Source organism: Balaenoptera borealis (genome assembly GCF_965194805.1).
Source record: "Balaenoptera borealis genome assembly, chromosome: 13".
Classification (NCBI taxonomy): Eukaryota; Metazoa; Chordata; class Mammalia; order Artiodactyla; family Balaenopteridae; genus Balaenoptera; species Balaenoptera borealis.
The window spans coordinates 91,247,693-91,270,636 of NC_138870.1; the positions used below are offsets into that span (position 1 = coordinate 91,247,693).

A 22,944-nucleotide genomic window follows, 5' to 3' on the forward strand; every position below is an offset into this window, starting at 1 on the left:
GTGATGAGAGACACCCCTATACAAAGCAAGTGGCTAGGTGTGGTAAGGGGAGAGGGTCTCTCTGTGTCCACAGAATCAGAGATAGGCAACTCTGAGCCTCAGTTTCCCCACATGTACAATGAGGCCTTTTCTCTGTGACTCTAAAAGGAGGGTTCATGTTGAAAGAATGAAAGCGTTCCTAAGAACTCTTCCAGCTCCAGGATGCTATGCATCTCTGTGAACATTTGTGTGATAACAAGCCTGCTCACCTGATAAAGCTCACCAGGCCCCCTATGCCTCTCCGAGATCACGGAATCACCTGGCGTGTCCGTGTCCTAAATGCACAGAGCATGGTACCCTCCAGTCCACGCCCCCTCATTTTGTAGCTTGGGAAACTGAGGCCCAGAGAAGTGATTTGACTCGCCCAAAGTTGCACATGATTTTTATGAAGATAGGTCATTGGCTCAGTGAATTAGCATATGGTGTCAGTGAGTTCAAGGTACAGGCTTGAGGGAGTTCCCTAGTGGCCTAGTGGTTAGGATTCCAGGCTTTCACTGCCGTGGCCTGGATTCAGTCCCTAGTTGGAGAACTGAGATCCTGCAAGCCATGTGATGCAGCCAAAAAAATAATAATAATAGTTTTAAAAAAAAAAAAGGTTACAGGTTTGGTCCTTCTATGGGCCCCTTAGCTGAACTAGGTTCCATAGATACAGTCAACTCCCCTTATTCCAACCTAGGCACCTACTTTGTCCACGTGGGTCCCTGGATTTAAATGAGTGAGATGAGAGTAATAATGATGAATAGTTTACATTCAGCATGACAGCTAACACTGACTGAGCACTGACTACAGTCAGCCAGTGTTCTGAATGTGCCATGTATTATCTCATTTAATGCCAGCAACAGCTTATTAGGTAGGTATTATTATCTTCCCCCATTTTAGGGACAGGAATATGGAGGCACAGGGAGATTAAATAACTCGCCCAGCAGCAGATGGCTGGAAGTGGCAAAGTCTGGATTAAAAACTCATGCAGATTCCAGAGCCCCCTGCCTTAGCTCCCTTCCTAACCTGCCTCCCCTATGTGTGACAGATGACAATTCTGCCGTCAGTTATGTTCTATTCAATCCCCCCAACAGGTCTAGGATGCAAGTGACTTAGTTCCCATTTTGAAAATGAGGAGCCTAAAGCCAGAGGCCAAGTGACCCAGCCCTGGTCACATATTCAGAAAAGGGTGGGAGCCCCAATGTGAATCCAGGTGTCCCACTCATTCCACCGTCGCCCTGTTGGCGCTGCCTCATCGTAATTCCACCATTCCACGTGGAGCAGCTTAACGTGCATCTCCGGCTTAAGGGCAGCGTATTAGGGAGTTCAGAAGGATAAATTCCACATTTAGATAATTTAGCATCTAAATAAAGCAGCAGGACATCATCTCAGGGAGCACTTAACTTCTGAGCATCCAGCCCATTGCAATAGAGAGACTTACAAGCTTTGAAAACTGTAGAAAAGGTCTGAATACGGACACAGCCGACCCTCGTCTGCACACTTGCTCCTGCATCTCCAACAGGAATTCCTCCACCCAGCACGCGTCCGAGGTTGAATGGTATCAGGCCGGAGGCAGTGCATTCTAATGATTAAACCCTTCAGGACTTGAGTTACCAGGGTTCAGCTCCTGGTTCTGTCCTTGACATGTCGTGTGAATTTTTGTCAGCTACTCTCTTGTCTCACTTTCCTCATCTATAAATTGAAGGTGGTAATAGTACCTGCCTCAAGGAAATTTGAGGACTGTGAGATGATACACGTGAAGCACCTAGCACGGTGCCCAGCACACGATATGCTGTCAATAAATGTTTGCTGCTGGTGTCACTACTCTGAGAATTAACTGTTCATTCATGCATTCAACAAATCCGTATTGTGTCTACTGTCTGCCAAGCCTTCTTCTTGGGCTTGTAAAGTGAGGCAGGTCAATGTCATCCCTTCCGTATCGGTTTAGTCTGTCAGGAACCATGTCTCTTGATCAGTTTCTCAACCTTGGCACTACTGACAATGTGAGCTGCATAATTCTCTGCTGGGAGGTCTGTCCTCTGCATGGTGGGGTATTTAGTGGCATCCCTGGCTTCTACCCACTAGATGCCAGTAGTAGAACTGTGTCTGCAACTCCATCAGTGCACCAGTTATCTGCAGTGGAGCAAAGAGACTCAAAACCCAGTGTTTAAATAGTGAGTGCGTGTTTAGTACGTGAGTCGACAGCATGGCTGGGCTCTTCTGGTCTCAGCCAGCCTTGCTTCTGAGGTCAGCTGGCCGGTCGCCTACGGCTGGCTGTGCTGATCCTGGCTGGGCTCTTCTTGTCTCAGCCAGCCTTGCTTCTGAGGTCAGCTGGCCGGTTGGCTACGGCTGGCTGTGCTGATCCTGGCTGGGCTCTGTCGCCGTCGGGTCAGTTTCATGTGGGTGTTCAAGCTGCAAGCAGGCTAGCTCAGACTTGTTTCTGAGGCAGAGGCAGGGTTCTGAGAGAGAGCATGGAAGCACACACGGCCACTTGAAGCCAGCTCAGAACTGGCAACTCTCACTTCAACCACGTTCTCTTGGCCTGAGCAACTCACAAGGCCAAGGCGGGGAGAAATGGACTCAGCCCTTTGATGGCAGGAGCTGCAAAGTCACGTCCCCTGGGTGTGAATACAGCAAAGGATGCAGAATCAGGGCCACTGTCGCAGTCAGTCTACCTTAACAGGTGTTCGCCATCAACACATGTGAAAACAGGTGCTTTCAGAAACATAACCATCTCCTGCTTCTTCTCCACTCTCCACAGTTTCTTGGAGTCATGGAGCTCTCAGCATATTGTGAAGGCTACTTTCTCAAAAACATGATGGTCCTCATCGAAAACGAAGCATTCAAGCAGCTCCTATATGACAAAAATGGCGAAGGGACGGGCCAGGATGTGCTCCAGGACTTACAGAGGACGTTGGCCATCAGGATTCAGTCAATCCACTTGTCATCCTCCAAAGGTTCTGTTGTATGAAACGTCCAGTCCAAGGAATGGTCCCCGGGGACTTGCCAGTTCTGCTGCTGCACTGGCTTCACACGAACATACAAGTCTCACGTGGCGTCTGTTTTTGGCTGGGCCAAGGAGCTGCCTCTACTGCCTCAGCTGCTCTTGAATAAGCAAATGCAGCTCCCATGAGCTCCTGTTGAGAAACAAAGGACATGCCACTGGCCTGCAGGTCAGATTGCAGCTGGATCCAGAGGTAGAAGGCCAACGTGGGGCAGCCGAGCTGACCTCATCTGAAAGCACCCCTGGGGCAGTTGAACACTCCTTGCCAGGGACCGCTGTCTAGCAGGTAGACTGAGAACTAAAGGTCGTTCAGGTTCCAGGTTGACAGTTGGAGAACTTCACTGTACCGGCCCTGAAAATCATTATATTTATTACACATTACCTTAGTAGCTGCAATTCCGCAAGAGTTAAACCATGGTAGCAAATTGGTGAGGCTGTTCGCAATGACGAAGACATCATTTGGCATATTTTTAGGGGTGGGAACTTTTTAAAATGTTCATAAAAAAAGCCCCCCAAAACAGGGCAGCCTTGTAGTTTAAAATATATTTCTAAAAGCTTAACAGTTCATTTTCAACTGAATTGTGTTTAGGGATCTGTGTTTTGAGATTTCTTTTTTTAAAAAAAAAAAAAAACAGCTGCAGGTCTACACTGTATAAACATGCATCTGAGAAGATATTGCTGATATTCTACACAAGGTGAAATAATAACCTTGCCTTAGTGATCATGGTTACACAAAAGAGGTGCACTGCCAATAATTAACTCAATAGCTGAAAAAAACCTGCATGCTAATCGTGATTTCGGGGTGAGATAAAATCCCCCCACATAAAAAAAAAAAACACATGCATTTGCATGGGCCTGAACCTGTAGAATGTTATGTTTGTGCTTCATTTTTGCCAAGGTAAAAATGTCCCATCACTTCTTGCTAAAGGTCCATTTGGTGAAACTAACATATCCATTTCCTTTCCTAGTTACGAATGATGCTGGGATGCTTTTGCAGAAATGTGTTCATAGATGATGCTGCATAGGGGATTGGGGGGGGGGCACGTCAGAGAATTTACTATTAATCCCAGAGTTTCCTCTGTATTCTCAGAAGATGTTAATAGTTTGTTACTAGCCAGAGAATATGACTATGTTAGATTATTTTTAAAGATGAAACATGTATGATAGGATGGATTCTTTCTGTATTCTGAGATTGTACAGTATAGGGTTATCTATAATGAAAGTTTATATCGACAGGGCTCTGTTTGCTTTGCCATATATTATAAGCAAAAGAGATTAGTGAAGTGCCACAATATTCAAAATAATTTTTGAGTTGCTGCCTTTTTTTTCTTGTCCTTTCATTTGAAACCTAGATAACATGCAGTAAAAACTAGGAGAATGACTCTTACCCTTTGGGATGGCAAAGTTTCATTGACAAAACTATTTCCTAGCATGCCTTTGGGAACTTGTGCGCAGACCCCAGAGTCTAAAGGAGCTGCTGTTCAAACGTTGTACTAGCTCCCTGAGCCACTGTTCAGAGGACCAATGTCAAGTCCTATTTCATGGGTATGTCCCAATGGAGTACCTGGGCCACATCTGTCTACAGCATTGGTTCTTCTGTGATGCTGATACACAAGGCCTCTCTTCCACTTGGTCATTTGCAAACCTCCCCAGACCCTACCATCCGATGAGGAAGGGGGAAAAAAAACTGCCTACAGAGGAGTCCAAGTTACAGATACACAGCACATCCTGAGTCATTGTTGTCTCTCGCCTCCTCCTGTCCGAGATGCTGCGTGGATATTTCCTTAACCGTGACTGACTTCCCTGTGAATGTCTGATGCTAGCTCTGGGCCTCTGGGCATTGATTTGTACAGTAGCAACTCCTGACGGGCTTCTGTCATAGTTCGGTGTGCTTTCTCTGTCATTAAAAGAAATGATTTTCCCAAGCCGTGCATTGTTTGTATGGTACCAGTGAGCTCTTACCCCACAGTTGGAGCCTGAGAACTTCACTCAGTTAAGACATCGGAAAATGTGACCCTGCAGAAAAAAAAATCAAGGGAAATGAAGATGCTAGATAAAAGATGGGCGCTCGTGTCGCTGACTGCCTTCCACTCTGCCAACTAGAACTTGGCTAACCAAGCTCTAGTCCCCTGGGTCTGCAGACACCTCTGGGTGCCACCCTTGGATTTCCTTCCCATCAGGCAGAGGACATACAGGTGCCGCCTGTAATTGCCTCTTGCCTCCTGCAGCTAACTCGCCTGCAGAGGATGGAGTTCTGACTGTCATTTGTGTGCCTCGATGAAGCTTTTGGGGAGTGGGGGAATGGAGAAAAACAGGTTATCTCAACCTGGCATGCCCCGCCCCCAAGGGCAGCATGAAGTGATATTTGTGGTTGGTGGCAGCATTCTGGGATTGGGGGTGAGGGTCACGGAGGAACAAGCAGCTCTCCCCTTGGGCGTCAAACCAAGTCCCCAGCTGGTCCCCTCTGGCTCCTGACCCAGCCTGGGCCCAACCCAGGTCTGGTGGAGATGAATACCTCTGGCCTATCCACAGAGGCCTACAGGAAGCCAGGCAGAGGTCCAGGCAGCCCCTGGAGCCCTGGGCCAGTGAGGCCTGGTCAACAGCTGACATCACAAGCACCTCTGGCAAAGACTGATCACCCCTGCTTAGCAGTCGAGGTCTGTTTCTTCTTTAGGAAGCAACCCAAGCAACTGAGTGCCAGGGGCCAGAACTCTGAGTCAGGCCAGGAGAACAGAAGGTCAATTTATTTTTGACTGTGCATCACCCCCTGTGTAGCCTCGGGGTGAATAAGGCATCTGATGTGTTCCTTTTGGAAAGATAAAGTGTGTGCTGTGGCATTTGCCTTTTACTTGTCGGATAGGGGGCTTTGTCCCTCGGTTCTTAGCGACTGCACAAGGGCCCCTTAGCATGGGGGGGGTAGGCGTAGGCGGGGAAGCCTACCTGCCTGCCACGTAGCTCCCTTGCGCCCCTTCCGTTCGCCGTGAACAACCAGAAGGCTCGTGTGCCTGCAGCCCCGGAAATCAACATGAAGGGCTTGACTTGGCTTCTGCTACCCGCTCCCCAACTCAACGTGTGAAGGGTCTTATATATACCATGCTTGGGTGCCATCCGTTCTCCCCAAAAGAAGGAGGATTCTCCGGCCAAGCTAGAGATCAAGGTGTGCGCTCCCAACACAAGAGGGGCCCAGGCAGAAGCTGGAGGAAAGTGCAGTCAGGCCTCTGGTAGGGCTGGATAGAGGGCCTCTACCAGTCTCTCCACCCGAGACTGTGGAGTTCTGTGACTCTTGTAGCTTGTGTTTCTTTCCCGAGAAGCCCCAGGCAGAAGTGTTACTCCAGCTGGGTGATACGTCATCCAGAGTTGTCTCATCAAAGCTGTTATCACACTGTGCTTTCTAACCTCAGGCCTCGTGCTCTCAGGGTGGGTGAAAGGTAAGGATCCTAGGCAATTCTTTGAGGAAAATCTCCTCTTTCACCCACCTTGGGCTCCCAGCCTTCTTCAGAATCCAGTGCTCAGCTCCCCCGACCCCTCGCCCTTCGTTCGCCAGCTTGAGTCACATATGAGTGGTCAGAGAAGTGTTCACATCCTCCCACTCCTACCTCCCCTTCCCACCCGCCCCGACGTGGACACCCTCCCCCGCTAGCAGACCGTTTCCTGAGCTTGTCGGCTTCAGTGTTCAAGTCGGGGACGAATTCACCCAGCCCTTCTGTGCAGCGCCCACTGCTGGACGTCAGGCTCCAGTGCAGGCCTGAAACCTTCCCTTTCCCAGCTGATTCAGCCCCTGACTCTCTTTGAAAACAGTGGACAAGTTATTACGCCATCTAGTTTTCATTTTCCTCTTTTGAGAAATTGGGTTTAAAAATAACTAGTGAACAGGGTTGTTGGGAGGATTAGAGGAGGTATTTTGTACAGGGCCTCTGCTTGTAGTAGCAGAGAAAAAGCGTTCCGAATTTCTAAGACTGAGCAGACAGGAGAACGTGATGACTCACACAAGGAAAGGAAGGTTAATGATTTTACCATTCATTTCTAGAACTTTTTTTTTTTTTAATTTTTTGGCTGCGTTGGGTCTTCGTTGCTGCTCGCGGGCTTTCTCTAGTTGCAGCGAGTGGGGGCTGCTCTTTGTTGTAGGCTTCTCATTGCAGTGGCTTCTCTTGTTGCGGAGCATGGGCTCTAGGCGTGCGGGCTTCAGTAGTTGTGGCACATAGGCTCAGTAGTTGTGGCTCGCAGGCTCTAGAGCGCAAGCTCAGTAGTTGTGGCGCATGGGCTGAGTTGCTCCACAGCATGTGGGATCTTCCCGGGCCAGATATTGAACCCGTGTCCCCTGCACTGGCAGGCAGATTCTTAACCACTGGGCCACCAGGGAAGTCACTTTCTAGAACTTTCTACTGCAGAGTTTCCCATGGTGGTTTGTGATTCTCTTACTTTTGCTGCTCTTCCAGGCAAAGTGGGGAAATTGCCCAAAAACAATTCTATTTCCAACCTCGTTCCTAGTACAGTGCCTTAACACAAAGTCGGTGATCAAGAAATGTGTAACTTAATGGAAGCCAAGTTCAACTGGATTTCCTTTCAAATAAATACTCGATTTCCTAAGTACTAGAGTTGCAGGGGTTTGCTCTCCCAAACTCCTCATCAACTCAAGAATGTGAGACTCACGTTTGTGACTCATATGACACAAGGCCCCAAAAATGACCGGACAGGGAACAGACTCTTTGGGGCCGACTCTCAGTCCAGGGCTGGGGACCAACGCTCTTTGGGGAGGAAGCGGGAGTCATAAATTCCCAAATGAAACAAACTGCTGGATGTCACCACCAAAAAAACCCTGGATCTCTGTCCTCACCAAATCAACAGCTAAGCTCAGGTCCTTTGCTGCCAATTGAGTGTGTGGACACTCATCCCCAATCCCTCCACCAGGAAATCTCCCTGGTAAGACTTCACGCCACCCCTGTTCCTCCCCAGCTGGCCAATGCCTTGAATAAAGCAGCACGTGCCTTTGGACAGGGCCGTTACAGAAGCTGGTAGGATGCCTATTTTTTCACCATCTTTAAAAATAACCCAGCACATTTTAAACTTCCTGCTTCACAGGAAAAAAAAAATAGAACTCGAACTCAGCAATCACATTGCACATTAGTTCCCATTCCTGATGAGGCAGTCAGATAACGAGAACCCTGCAAAAGGACACATCTCCAAGATTAGCTCTGAATATGAAAAGTCAATCTGTCCGCATGAATAGGCAACTAAAAGAGATGCCCTGATGTCACTGATAGTTCTTTGGATGTTGCTTTTCAGAGTTAACCTTTGGATGAGTTCTGCATTTTAATGCCATCTCAAACCTCTGGGACTAAGCTGCAGGTGGTATAACAGAGGGGCTCTGGGCTGGGTACCAGACATCACCTGTGGGCCCACTGCTGCCATCAGCTACTTGGGTAACCTTGACTGGGCCTCTTCTCCACTCTGGACCCGTTTCCTCAACTCTAAATGGGAGTCCTTGTGAGCTGATATTCTGTCACCTAGACTGGGACATATCACACACGCTCCTTTTACTACATATATATATTATATATTACATGTATTAGAATGGTGGTGACGCTGTTTAGTGTGATGGAACATTCTGGATTGCATCCAGGATGACTTCAGAAAAGGGACCTCAGTGTATGATGATGTCTTCGGTAAAACAGGTGGGAAACCAAGTAAAAGCCCTACAACCAGGCTCCAAGGACATTTTACTCTGAGGATGCATCTCACCAGATCATGGCCTCATGACTACCATCTCCTTTTGTTTTGTTTTTCTCACTTTTTGTTTTTAAATAATTATAGATTCACAGGAAGTCACAAAGAGACTACAGAGAGGTCCTGTGTACCCTTCACCCAGTTTCCCCCAATGGTAACATCTCAAGTATCTCTAGTATAACATCAAACCAGGAAGTGGACATTGACACAATGTGAGTTCATACCTCTATGCCATTTTATGACATGTGTAGATCTGTTTAACCACCACCACAATCACTATTCCATCACCACAAAGATCTCCTTCGTGCTACCCCTTTATAGTCACTCCTACCCCCTCCCTCCACACATAACATCCATAAGCCCTAGCAACCACTAATCTGTTTTCCATCTCTATAGTGTTGTCATTTTGAGAATGTTATATAAATGGAACCATACAGGAAGTGGCTTTCTTCACTCAGCACAGTGCCCTTGAGATCCATCCAAGGATGTCGCATGTATCAAGAGTCTGTTCCTTTTTTATTGCTGAGCGGTATTCCCCGGTGTCTCATCTCCTTTTTACCTAATGCTCCAGCATGTCAGGAAGTATGGCAGTGAGACAGCTTGGCCCTGGCAGCTGCCTCTCTGGTCAGAGATCCCAGAAAACAATTATGTGTCCTGAGAGCTGGACATGACTACCTCACCCTGCAGCATCGAGGAGAGACTGTCCCATGATGTTAGTCCTACAATTCAGTGTTGGTGATGGATCACGGAGGTCCACTGCTCTCACTTGGGCTCACCTGGGTCTTTCAGCTCTGCGGTAAGGTCCTTCTATGATTGAGTGACTTTTCCGAACATCTCACTGATGGTATTGGGAAAGGCTTCTCACACTCACTCTGTATACATATCACTGGGGATCTCGTTGATATGCAGGTTCTGACTCAGTGGGGCTGGCTCGGGCTTGAGAGTCGGCATTTTGAACAAGCATCCAGGTGATGCTGATGCCTCTGGTCCAGGGACCACACTTTGAGTAGCAAAGGTGTAGAGCGTGGAGATTCATCTCAAAGACCTTCTCCTGCCAGACCAATCTGTGGCTTTTGTCCTATCACCTGGCCTTTCTGGAATTTCAATCTTGTGGATTATTATGAGCCTTTCTTTCTGACCCAGACCGTGAAGACATTTTAGCACTATATCTGGGGGAATCATTTCAAATTATGTTTTTCTAGGCGGTTCTGAATTATGCCTAAGGAATTATTCGCACAGAACTCCACACTACCCTCACTTTTTCCTGGTCTGCTTTGGGTCTAAATCAAATGTATTTATCGCACAGGTGTTTACTGATGTCGTAAGATGCATAAGGGACCCTCCTCTCTGCCATCAAGTACCCAAACTCTGCCCCTTTTCTTTTCCCTTTTTCCTTCAGGGATGGCAGTAGAAGGAAAGGAGAAAATTCTTGTTTATTTTAAGGCTGTTTTATGAGGCTTCTTTCTGCACTCAAGAGACACCCTGGGAGCATTAGGGACCCAGGAGGATCAAGAAGGGAACAATCAAAGACAGCTGTCCCTTCTATGGTCGCTTGAAAACTCTTTGATAGTGGAGAGGGATGAGTGACGCATCTGGTTCAAATGGCTGCTGGGTGACCTTGAGACTTGACAGCATGTGCTGCAGGGGAAGGAGGGGGCAGGATTTCATCCTTAATTACTCCTCTTTCCTTTCCTTGTCAAGGGAATGAGTGCATGTTTTCAACACTTCAAAGGAATCAGTCTTATACACTAAATATTGTGATTGGAGGTGGGGGGAAAGCTCAGACACCGTTTTCTGTTGAACAAGTAGTAAGAAAGTACATAAGCTTCTGTTTTCCTAGAAATTCCTTGGACCAGGGAGTGACTCCCTGCCCTAGAAGTGTGAGGGCTTCAGTTAACCGTTAAATTGAATGTAAGTCAGGTGTGTGATGTGGTCACTTAGGAGAGTTAATTTGGCTGTAGGCTACATCAGTCGAAGCAGGATCACTGGAATGATGGTTCTCTCTGCTCCAGAGAGATCCCCACTGGAACTGTGCGTCCAGTTCAGGGCCTGGATGCATCAGGGTTCCCAGCAGCAAGCAACTCTCTGACTAATTTGAGACAAAAGGGGATTTATTCAAAGATATTAGATGATTCATACAATTGTTGAGAGGGCTAGAGAAACCATTTTAAAGGCGGGGCTTTTTGGAATAACATAAACTGTGACACAGAAAAGCCCCGATGAGATCATTGCTGTCACTGCCACCACCAGATACAACGAAGGCAGAAATTAATAATGGCAGGTCTGCAGTTACCAGGAGCTTGATTTCCATGACTGCTACGGCCGTGAGCACCAATACCGTTCCTGCATCAGGAACTCAGCCTGCTCGAGAAGCTCAATGCTTTTACCTCCACCTGTAAGAACAGAGTTTCACCTCAGTGCATCCCACTGGCAGAACCTGGGTCATGTGACTGTGTCAGACACAGAGGAGGCTGGGAATTTCAGTTCTTACTGCTGCATTAGGGAGACAGGACCTACACCATGGGATTTCTACAAATATAGAAAGATGATGGGTAGCCATGAACATGACACATGTCCCCTTCATTTAATGAAGGTCGCAGAGAAACTGCAGCCTCATCAGAAAGTGAAAGAACAGCTGAAGAAAATGGGATGTTTGGCCCGTAGAAGAGAAGACTTGGGTGACCATGATGGTTGCCTTTAAATAGAGGGAGAGATTTCACAGATAAGAGGAATTAGCCTCATTCAGTATGGCCACAGGGATTAGAGCTGTCCCAATGATGGACTCTTCAAGGATTCAGACTTCATCTAAGCATAAACAAGAAGTTTTAAAAGTCAGATCAAAGCCTTCCCAAGACTGAATGACTTCTCTCAGGGGATAGTGAGTTCCCCATCACAGGAAGCATTCAAGAAAATGCTGGTCAACCGCAAGCAATAAAGCAGGGTAGAATTTAAAGGTCTCTTACAAGTCAGGGATTTTGTCATTATTAGTTCTCTCCTTCTGATAGTAATCATCCACTTGGCCTCAGAAAAGAAATCAGTGTTGATAGATCTTATGTAGAATTTGTAATGACCTCCCAGCCTTTGCTTTTTGCCAGGGCTGCATTGTATTAAAATCTGCCACCCTATTTATCCTCATCCAGTTAGTGAGGCAGCAGATCTATTCATTATTATTACTTATCTTATACAGAAGGAAGAGAAATGTTCTATAAAACCTCACCAGCTGGCAAGAAAAGAAGTAGCTAGAAGTGATTCAGTCACTGAAAAATGGGACTTCTTTTTATAAAGGGGGAAAAAGTGGATTTCAGTAAAGCAGTCAAGTTAGGGAGGGCCATTTTTGAGAGCAGAAAGAAATCCAAGTATGTGAAATTGCATGTGTCAACACCACCCCCTGTTAATGCGTTTTTAAAGCCAGACTCAACAGAGAAAAACCATGAGTGGTGCATTAGTTTGGCCACAAGTGCCTGGTGAGTGAGTTCCCCTGCCAGCCTCAGTCTTCCCACCTGCAGAATGGGAATGCCACTGCATTGACAAAGCCAGAGGTGGAGAGGCACTCTTGCAGTAGTGGGGGGGAGAGGGGGAGGAGGGTTCTGTCAAAATTGCAGAACGCGGTGTTCACCAAGGGCTGGACAAGCAGAGAGCAGCAAGAGGGAAACTAGGGTTTGTCCCTACCCTGGAGCTGGCTACCTCCAGTCTTATCGCTGATTGGTTAAATCCACCTCCCCCGCAGCCTCGGGTCCCCAAAGGCCAGCAGTTGCTCTGTCAGCCATCCAGCCCGGGACAGCCTGACAGCCCCCCTCTTACTACACTATTGAGTTTGAGGAGTCACTCGCTAGATTCCAGTTTGATTCATGACACCCTCTTGACAGCCTCATTCCCCGGAGTCCCCAGGGACTTCTGCTCTGAGCTCTCAGGTAGGGAATCTTACTCTGAGACTGTGAGCTGCTGTCACATTTCATCCCAGAGGCGATGGAAGCAATACCTGAATATGGTGCCCCTGTGTGCTGCTTCCATGTGACTGAAATATCATTTTCAATGCACAAGAGAGTGGTGTGTTTCCCATTCCTTTATATTTCGCGTTCCTCTTTTATACCTTTGCAGAAATTGGCATGACAGGACAGGGCTGGTTTTAGAGAATGACTTCTTGACAGGTAAAGGACCACCACAGGGCAATCGTATACATTCCTACCATGGAAATATACTCTGCAATATATATATATATATATGAGAACAAGTAAAACCCAGCATTGTTCTGACTTGGACAGAATAGTGAGATCTAACATTTATGGAGCTTTTATCATGTGGCAGATCCTGTACCAAGTACTTTACATGCACTGTCTCAGTCCTCACCCTGAATCCTACCTGATAAGGATCTGTATTTCCATTTTACAGATAGGGAAACTGAGGTGCAGAGAGCAAGGCTAAAAGGTAAGTGCAGAGAGGGGCTGTGGATCTGGGCTGGTCTGACTTCTAAGCAAGCCCAGTCCTCTTGGTTTATTGCGTCCTGTAAAGAGAGGTGGGGAAAATATGATGCTTCTCTCTTGTCCACTGCTTGAAAAATGGCCATTCAGATAACTATTCAGAAGAGGAAGATAAAGCCTTATGGGCTAAGACAAAGGTTAATTGTCTGACCTATGGTGAGCTATTAGGCCGAGGTCAGCTGCCTCTGGATGTAGTTTTGTTGTGAGTTTTGTTTGGGGCAGAAAGGATTGTTGAGTGCTGTAAGGGTTCCATTCAGATCAGCCAATATTTAACGGGTATTGATTTCACTGGGGACAGAGATGAGGACGATGCATCCCTCAAAGGTGCTCCCTGACACACAGACACAGCCTAGGTACTGAGTTGCTGCCAGGCTGACTCGGTGCAAAGTGAGGTGGTGGGGGGTTGTCAGACAGCCTCCGAAGACCCACCACCCTGTCCAAGGACCCACCACCCTCCACGCCTCGTTGACAGATGGGTCACCAATTATCATCATTCTCAGCCAGGCGATGGGTCAAACAGGAGACGTGATTGGTCCCCTATGCCTCTGAGCCCGCCCCTTTCCCAACTCAGATTTTTGGCTTTTGTTGGGCCAGGGTCCCACTGACCTGAGTTCTCAGCCTTGTTGACAAATAGAGAAAGCAGTGGGGGAATTTCCCTAAAGGCTGACTTCACCCCCAAACAGTGACTCAGTGATGGGCATCACTTGCCCAGGGGCATACCCCTAAGGGGCATCTCCTGGCCTCCAAGACTCTGCTACCTCGGGGTGCGGGGAGCAGAGTATGGTTGTGTTAACTCAAAGCAGGACGTAGTCCCCTTTCCAGGCACGGGGAACAACCTGAATTTGGGAGGTTTGGGTTTTGACTAACACCAAACTGTTGTTAGAGCAGAGAAAGACTTCAAAGGCTCAGCTGCTTCTTAGAGCTTTATAAACGAGGAAAGGCGCACAGAGCCAGCACACGAAGGCCCCTTTATTGCCTCTGAGGCTGCAGAAGAAGGCACGCCCCGTGGCCGGTTCCTGCAGTGCAGCAGCCGGGCTGCTTATTTAGACTTCCACGTGGAGGACAAGAGACTTGTTTGCTTTCTGTTGCTGAGACGGCCCTAACCACAAATTTTGCTTTCAGTTGCAGCCTTTCAGAAGCACCTCAAGAATAAGCCACCAGAAACTCCTCACGCTTACACAGGCATTCTAATTTTTTCCTGGTTTGTGTTTGTTTCGTTGGGTTTTTTTTTTAGTAGATCAGCTTGAGCTGAAACACAGTTCTGTTTCTGCCATTTTCTACTGTACATACAGCATCTTCATCTTCAATACATTCTGTATTCAGGGGAACAAGAGTGGATTGAGAAAGCCCAGGAGGTACTTTTTTCTTTTCTTTAAGCAAAATCGGGAAGTAAGTAAATAGCTGTGACGTCCAGGCAGTGGAAAATCAGGACATTGAACAGCTTTGGTTCAGCGGTTCAGGGCTGAGCTGTAGGCAGGTGTCCTCAGTGCCAGCCTGGGGTTAGACGGACCGGCCTTTGTTGCTGACTTAGTGTGTAGGGGTCACTTCAGTACTCAGCGCTCGATTGTGTTAAAGGAGGGTAGTGGACGGCAGGCAGGCTGCAGCATGAGCTGAGGATGCGCATCACTGGGTAAAACCCACTAACTGTCCAACGGGGAAACAATCCAGCTGCTGCGTCTTCTGCTGCCGCTTCTACTTGGAAAGAGGAAGACAGCACAGGAGAGACGTGGACACCGCCAGCTCAGGAGCCGACAGCGCCAGCCCCACACTTCACTCACTCTGTTTTTGGCAACTTTGGGCAAGTCATAGACTCTGCTTTACCCCTGCTTCTCCACCTGTGCACGTGTACACAGCTCTCCCTAAAAGAAGTGCTCTACTCCCCTGCTTCTCTGAGTGGGCTCCACAGACAGTAGCATTAGCCTCATTGGAAGTTTGTGGGAAATGTAGAATCCCACCCCCCGACCCCAGACCTACGGCCCTGGACTCTGCATTTTAACTGGAGGCCCAGGTGACTGCTGAGCACACTGGGGTCTGAGATGCCGCTCGGCATCTCCCAAGCTGCTGTGACTGCATCAGGCACCTCGCAAAGGATACCCCAAAACACGCCTGAAAAGACCATCTACAAATGGTCAGAACTTGGGGTGCAGCAATGAAGACCCAACGCAGGTAAAAATGAAAAAAAAAAAATTAAAACAAACACCCCCCCAAAAAAAGACCCAAAGCAGCCAAATAACTAAATATATATTTTGAATTTTTTTAATGTTTTATTTGTTCAGCTGTAATAAGTCTTTTTTTAAAATAAATTTATTCATTTATTTATTTTTGGCTGCGTTGGGTCTTTGTTGCTGAGCGCAGGCTTTTCTCTAATTGCGGCGAGCGGGGGCTACTCTTCGTTGCGGAGCACAGGCTCTGGGCGCGCGGGCTTCAGTAGTTGTGGCGTGTGGGCTCAGTAGTTGTGGCTCGCGGGCTATAGAGTGCAAGCTCAGTAGTTGTGGCGCACGGGCTTAGTTGCTCCGCGGCATGTAGGATCTTCCCGGACCGGGGCTCAAACCCGTGTCCCCTGCATTGGCAGGCAGATTTTCAACCACTGCGCCACCAGGGAAGTCCTGTAATAAGTCATTTTAAGACCTCTGTGTTCTCAGAGACGTTTTCTTTCTTTTTTTATTTATTTATTTTGGCTTCATTGAGTCTTTGTTGCTGCACGCTGGCTTTCTCTAGTTGCAGCGAGCGGGGGCTACTCTTCGTTGCGGTGCACGGGCTTCTCATTGCAGTGGCTTCTCTTGTTGCGGAGCACGGGCTCTGGGCACGTGGGCTTCAGTAGTTGTGGCATGTGGGCTCAGTAGTTGTGGCTCGCGGGTTCTAGAGTGCAGGTTCAGTAGTTGTGGCACATGGGCTTAGTTGCTCCGCCGCTTGTGGGATCTTCCCTGGCTGGGAATCGAACCCATGTCCTCTGCATTGGCAGGTGGATTCTTAACCACCGCACCACCAGGGAAGTCCCTCAGAGATGTTTTCTGATAGTCATTTTGCATCCTTTTACTGCCAGTCACTTCTCCCCTGACTAGAGGTGTGAGATGTTTTTCAAGTCCGCTGCGGAATGTCTGGTAAATTACCTTCCCTGCTGAGTGACTTCTTTCCTGCTGTCTCTCACCAGGGGCACATTGTGAAGAAAGCTTTGGAACACCATATATATATGCAATCATCCTTTCCAGCCACCTGTTTCTGCTGACAACTTTAGGAATTACCAAGCATTAGGTATGAATCACTCCATTCTGGGGAGAGATGACACAGAAAGCTAAGGGGGTTTTATAAAACCACATATGCATGCTTGAGATTTGCCAAAAGCAGCTTGTGTTCCACGTGGGACAGACAAGCCACTCAAGGGGCAGGAGCAGAGAAGGGAATTGAAGGGAGGGAAGTGTGATGGCTTAAAAGAGGATGTTTCAATGGTACATGGGCAGGAGGGGGTGGGGCTGACAATCTGAAACACCTTCCTTAGAAATGTCCTTTGAGAGCATAAAAGTTAAAACAAGAAACTATGATGTTTACAGAATGCCCTAAACTCCTAGAATTTCAGCCTTTAGATTATGTCTCTACATACATGTTAATGAAACATGATCTTTTTGCTTTTTGCAAAATTGTTTTGTAAAAGCAATTCTTTTCACCCAAAGGAGATCAAGGCCTTGCCTACAATGCAGCGTAGAGAAGGAGTACTGATTAATTATCCAGATAAGCCACAGCCAACCTCCCCCGGCCCAACTACCTCTGTACACAAACCATCATCATGGACTTTTCCAAAAATATCTGACCAGAGGCACTAACCACGTGATTGGGACTTGGTTTAGCACAGGGGTCCCCAACTCCCGGGGCCGCGGTCCGGTATCAGCCCTCAGCCTGTTAGGAACCGGGCCGCACAGCAGGAGGTGAGCGGGCGGGCGAGCGAGCAAAGCTTCCTCTGCCGCTGCCCATCGCTCCCCATCGCTCACATTACCGCCTGAACCATCGCCGCCCGCCCCCGCCCCGTCCGTGGAAAAATTGTCTTCCATGAAACCGGTCCCTGGTGCCAGAAAGGTTGGGGAGCGCTGGTTTAGCAAACTGCCTGCCTTGTGACTCCCTCCATTTACTCTATGCTGGTGGTTCTCAACGAGGGGAGGGGGCTGTGAGGTTACCCCCGGGGCATTTGCCAAGGTCTGGAGACATTTTTGGTGTCACGAGAGAGAGGGTGCTGCTGACATCTAGTGGCAGAGCCGGGAGGCTGCTAAACGTTCTGCAATGCACAAGACAGGCTCCATTGCGGAATTATCCGGCCCCGAGGGTCAGTAGCGATGAGGCTGAGAAGCTTTGTTCTGGGGAGATGGGTTTGAGTCTCCATTCACTGCTCAGCACGGTGGTATTGAAGGAATGTGGGTCAGAACTTCTTCCCCGTAGTTTCTTGGATCACAGGCAAGTCAGCATGAACAGACTCAAGGGATGAGCCCAGGTTGCTTCGCACCCCAGGGCCAGGTCCTGGCCACTCAGCTGTGTCACCACACGGCCTCCTTGGAGGGCAGAGCCCCCTCATTTATATTTTAGTCTCCAAAGGGATTTCTGGGGTTTAGCTTCTTCCAACGCTGGTACCTTGGCATAGATCGGGGCCTCTGGGAGGTCAAGAGAAACCCAGGTCATGTCCATTTTAGAAGCTCCAGGTATAAAAATGAAGAAAGGCAAAAACAAGATGACAAAAATATCAATTAATTTTAAATATTTGCATATAAGGAATTAATATTTCTACCCTGGAATAATAGAATACAATATACTTGTGCTATTAAAACATCTATAAAATTCATATATTATTTCATAGTACCCTACAGACAAGGTTGTCCCATAGTGGGATACAACCTTATAGGTGCACAGTGAAAGTTTTCTTCTCTTCAGTCTAGTGTGTCTCTGTAGCTATAAATATACTTTACTTGGAAAAATATTAAAGATCTAAATTTACAGCTCTTTGAAGCTATGTCATTAGGAGCAGCAAAAGTTCAAAGGCTGAAAATAATAGTTAAAACATATAAAGACTTACATATGTATATATGCATATGGCTAACTATATATTTATAGTTAAAACATATAAATACTGGGTATCCTGGGTAGTATTCTGAGTTAACTAAGTAATAAATAAATATCCTTCATTGTTGTCAATCCTATTTTACAGATGGGAAAACTGAAATGGAGTGAAATCAAGTGATTTGCCAAAGGTCACATACTTTACAAGTAGGTATGTTCATAGAATCAGGTATGTAAGTAAAATTAGGATTCAAACTGAGGGAGGTTGTCTCCAGGGGCCACACCCTTAAGTCTTTTGATATACAGCCTCTCAAAAGGAGAGACACAGGTTCAAGAAGATGTGCAGAACCATGGAATGGCTTTAGAAAGCATCAGTGCAATGCCAGCAGCATAGGCACTGGAGTCAGACAGATCTGAATTCAAATCCTGATTCTCACCCTTGTTAGCTGTGAGGCCTTGGGCTCCTCACTTAATCTAAAGCAGATTTCCTCTGCTGTAACATGGGCAAGGTGGGCCCCACATGTCCAGTGAGGCTGTGCCAGTATCTGAAGATTAGCGCAGAGGTACAAGGGGTACACAGCTGTGTGATGATAAAACTGAAGCTCAGGGAGAGCAAGTCAGTTGCCCAAGGCCACACAGCAAACTAGTGACAGTCCTCTGGACACCTGGTCCAGGGTTCTGGGCACAACTTCAGCTGCTCTAAGCCATTTCATATAGCTGGTCCCCTCCATCCCCTAACAGCATCTTTCTCAAATTGCTCATTTCAGGGCTGCATATAGGCTCTGCTCACCTGCAGGGCTAGACTGCCATACATGGTGGTCCGTGCCAAACTGGGTGAAGTAGGGACAAGTAATTAGAGAAGCTACAGTTCAGGAACAAGTGGGGGCAAAATGTTCAAGCTCCAGGCACAATCCTCAAGTATCCACTAGGTGGAGCCACACTTCTACTGATACATTCAGGGGGTTCTCAAACTGTTTCCAGAGGACAGCATGAATTTGGCCCGTAAGTGAGGGATTGAGGAGGCTCCCTCATTCACTCACTCATCCTTTCATTCAATAAATATTTACCGAGCACCTACTCTGTGCTAAGCATGGTGATACAGCAATGAACACTGTACTTACAAACCCTGTAAGGATCTGACGACTCTGCTTCTGGAAGGTCTCATAGCCAGGCAACAACTACATCATTCTACTCACTCCATCCTTAACAGAGGTCCAGAGATATCATTCTTCCATTTCTTATTCAAATATTCATTTGGCATGTATTCTCCACCAAGCTCTGGGAATCCTAAGAGGGAACAGGCACAGTCTGGTGGACAAGAAAAACACGTGAGTTCAGCTTGACCGGTGTGATGACTGATGCTTGCCAAAAGCTGGCCAGAGGAGCCCAGAACTTGACTTGACTTTAAAGGTCTCCTGGACCCTTTAAAGTCAAGTCATTTCTCTGTTGGCACCCTGAAGTGGGGAGATCAAAACCTTTGCCCCGCCCATCCTTTCTTTGCTTCTTGTGAACAACTGGATCCATTTCCCAATCCCTGTTCTCATGAAAGTGGAAATAAAGTTCTGTCTCCTCAGAAATCTCTGTTAATGCCACTAGGTGGGGCTTGAGATGGCAGGGATGTGACTGATTTCTTTCATCTGGGGCTTTGGTGAAGCTTCGCTCTTCCCCGGGCACACATTTCTGCCTTCTCTTCCAGAAGGGGCTGTGTGGGTGTGGAGGGAGCCACATAAGACTGAAGTTGGAAGACTCAGGCTCTGACCCCCATCTTGACCCATATGTGGTGTGTGGTCTTGGATCAGTCTTATCCTTTTTCTGGGCCTCAGTCTTCTCATCTGTGGTAAATTAAATACAGCCACCAATTCTTTACAGACCCTCCCATCAGGAGATGGGGACTTGCCCCACTTCCCTCCATCCCACAGTCAGCCATGCTCTAGTCCGTGTGGCATCATCTCCCCCTAGATTAGCCATACAGTAATGGTCCTAATGGTTCTCCCCACATTCACTCAGCTCCCCCCCATCACACATTCTACACACAGGACATCGAATGGCATGAAAACATAAGTTAGATGTGCCCTTTGTCTCTCCTATGCCCCCTACTCACAGCCTCCAGCGTCCCTCACCATGAACTGCAAGATTGTCACCATCTGGCTGCCCACCACCTCTCCACCTGTCTCCTCCTTGTTCATTCTGCTCCAGCCTCATGTCTGGGACTGGGACCCCGATACCACACAGCTGGTCACCTGGAGAGAAATTGGAGCAGAAAACCAAGGTAGAACTGGAGTTAGAAACCTTATGGTATTGAAGTTTCAATTTAAGACAAATACTGAAGTGTTACCCAGAACTACTCCTTGAACCTGGGGAAAGGTTTTTTTTTCTAAGAGGTGGAGATGGTGGTGGCATAAAGGAGGAAGGGTTTGGGGAAATGCAGAGTTTCTGGTGGAAGCTAAGGGGTCAGAAACCTCAGCTGTCACTTAGCATCTGGACGGGGAACAGGGTGAGTGAGTCAGCCATCAGGTTGCTGCAACCACATGTGCTTGCACATCTTAGTTTTCCCTTGACTTTACACCTCTGGTCCTCTGTTAGAGTATAAACTCCTCTCAGGAGAAGGACTATGGCATATTCATCTGTGTAGCTCCCTGTCTCTCAAACAGAGCTCTGCACAAAGATGGCAGAGAAAACGTTTGATGAATGTCCTGAGCATCGGTTCTTCCTGCCAGCCCACTGATGAGAGCAGCGTCCCAATTCTCTTCTGAAGAACTCTCCTTTCCCCACTCCCTCTCACGTCCGCCATGTGACAGCTGACTCCTTCCCTGGCTCCAGAGCTGGACACATGCTCAGCCCCAGCCAAGCAAAACATCACCTTCTCCTGACCACAGTGACTGCTTCAAGAATGGGCAAGTGACCATTCCAGAACCAAAGAGACAAATAAGGCAGAGAGAGGCAGGGATAAAGGCAAGTGCTTTTCTGCTAGGACTGCAAGTAGTAAGGATACTGCCAGCTGGAAGCTGCTGAAGGCCTGAAATTAGCCAAGGCATTGGAAGATGGAGACAGAAGATGGGAGAGAGGTCAAATCCTGATGCCATGGGTTAAGCCCCTGGATCCAGCTGAGTCTGAAGCCATTTATGTCATTGCATTCTTGAGTCACCCGAGCACATAAATTCCATTTCTTGCCTAAGGCAATTAGAATTGGGTTATCTGTCACTTGCATCCAAAAGAGTCCTGATAGGCAAATGAATGAATGAATGAAAGAATGAATGCATCTACCGGAAAACTTGAGGCATAGAGGAAAGGATTCTGTGCTAAAAGTCAGCACGGTATGTTGCCATTTACTGTGTGACACTAGGCAAGTTGCCCGATGTCTCTGGACTTCAGTTTAGAACTCTGATATCATTAATTTATTCAACAAATATTTACAGTATTTATTGTGCCAGGCACCATGCTAGGTGTTGGCTCTGCTGTACTAACAAAACCCTCATGGTTCCTATTTTCATGAAAATGGAAAAAAAGTTCAGTTCTAGAAAAATAAATGTGATTGTGTCACTGTAAAATCTGTTTGCGGTAGAAGTCTCTAGCACTTAGTAACTGGTAGCTGTCATTATTCCTTCCACTCCTTATCAGCTAATATTGCAGGATTAGCTATAGGAGGGGCAAGAAATAGAGCCTAGTGTAATGGGGGAGGGAGTACCACACACTTCACTCCCTTCCCTGGCTCAGGGCCAATCTGAAATCATGTTTAGGAGCCTAATTATACCCAGCACTGAGCTAGAGGGTGTAGTGAGAGCCTTGCATGGGCCTGGGTCCAATCCTCTGGGACCTTAAGCTATAAGAATAGCCAACATGCTACCAAGTACATTTTTTCTGGCCTCTGGCAAAGAGACTTTTCTGAGTTAAATATGCTCATCAGTGTGCCTAAGAATCAGGTTTAGAAATGGAACTACTTAAGCTCAATCTCTTTCTATTCTTGTTATAAGGAACTAATGATGCCAACTGCAGTTGGATTTTCAATTCTAAAGGGAATTCACAGCTTGGGTTGAAGTGGCAGAATGTCAGATCTAAGCCCAGTAAAAGAGTGTAAGTTTAGTAGCCCAAAGTAGCCACAGCCCCGCTGCACCTTCTATTATTTAATTTATTCATCCATTTTAACAAATATTTATCAAGTACCCACTCTGCACCAGGCACCATCATGCGGCAGCAGCTGGCTCTTAAGAAGGCAGCCCCCAGAGAAAACAGATCTAGAGGCAAATACTCAAATATGATCCCACTCCTGCGTACCAGGTGTGCACACCTGACTAAGCCCAGCCAGGTGTTAATAAATCAGCCTTTACTAATATATCAGCTCATGTGCTCTGTTCTAAATATAGCCCAGGTTCTTGCCTGTTCCAGGTATTATTGCTGCATTTTAAAATGACCTCAAAATAAAACAAAATTACCTCAAAACTTAGTGGTTTGGTACTTAATGCCACTGACTTATACACTTAAAAATGATTAAAATGGTAAATCTAATCATTAGATTATATTATGTATATTTTACCACAATAAAGAATTATGGAAGGATAAAAAAAATGTAATGGTTTGAAACAACCATTTAACTATGCTCACAGATTTGGGGGGGTCAAAATTGGGGGCAGGGCACAGTGGGGAGGATTCATCTCTGCCCCACAGTGTCTGGGCCTCAGGTGGAAA

At 47.2% G+C, this 22,944-nt stretch overlaps 1 protein-coding gene across 3 annotated transcripts in view; it reads left to right on the forward strand.

The window, feature by feature from the left end:
- ABTB3 (ankyrin repeat and BTB domain containing 3) overlaps positions 1-3,679 on the forward strand; it is a 322,748-nt gene extending 319,069 nt beyond the window's left edge. For 2 of the 3 annotated variants that reach the window (XM_082348918.1, XM_082348921.1), the window contains one exon: positions 2,780-3,679. In XM_082348918.1, the coding sequence (XP_082205044.1) occupies positions 2,780-2,989 (210 nt within the window). In that variant the 3' untranslated portion in view covers positions 2,990-3,679. The remainder of the gene's footprint in view (positions 1-2,779) is intronic. The other variant, XM_082348917.1, reaches the window with a different exon arrangement.
- The last annotated feature ends 19,265 nt before the right edge of the window (positions 3,680-22,944 follow it).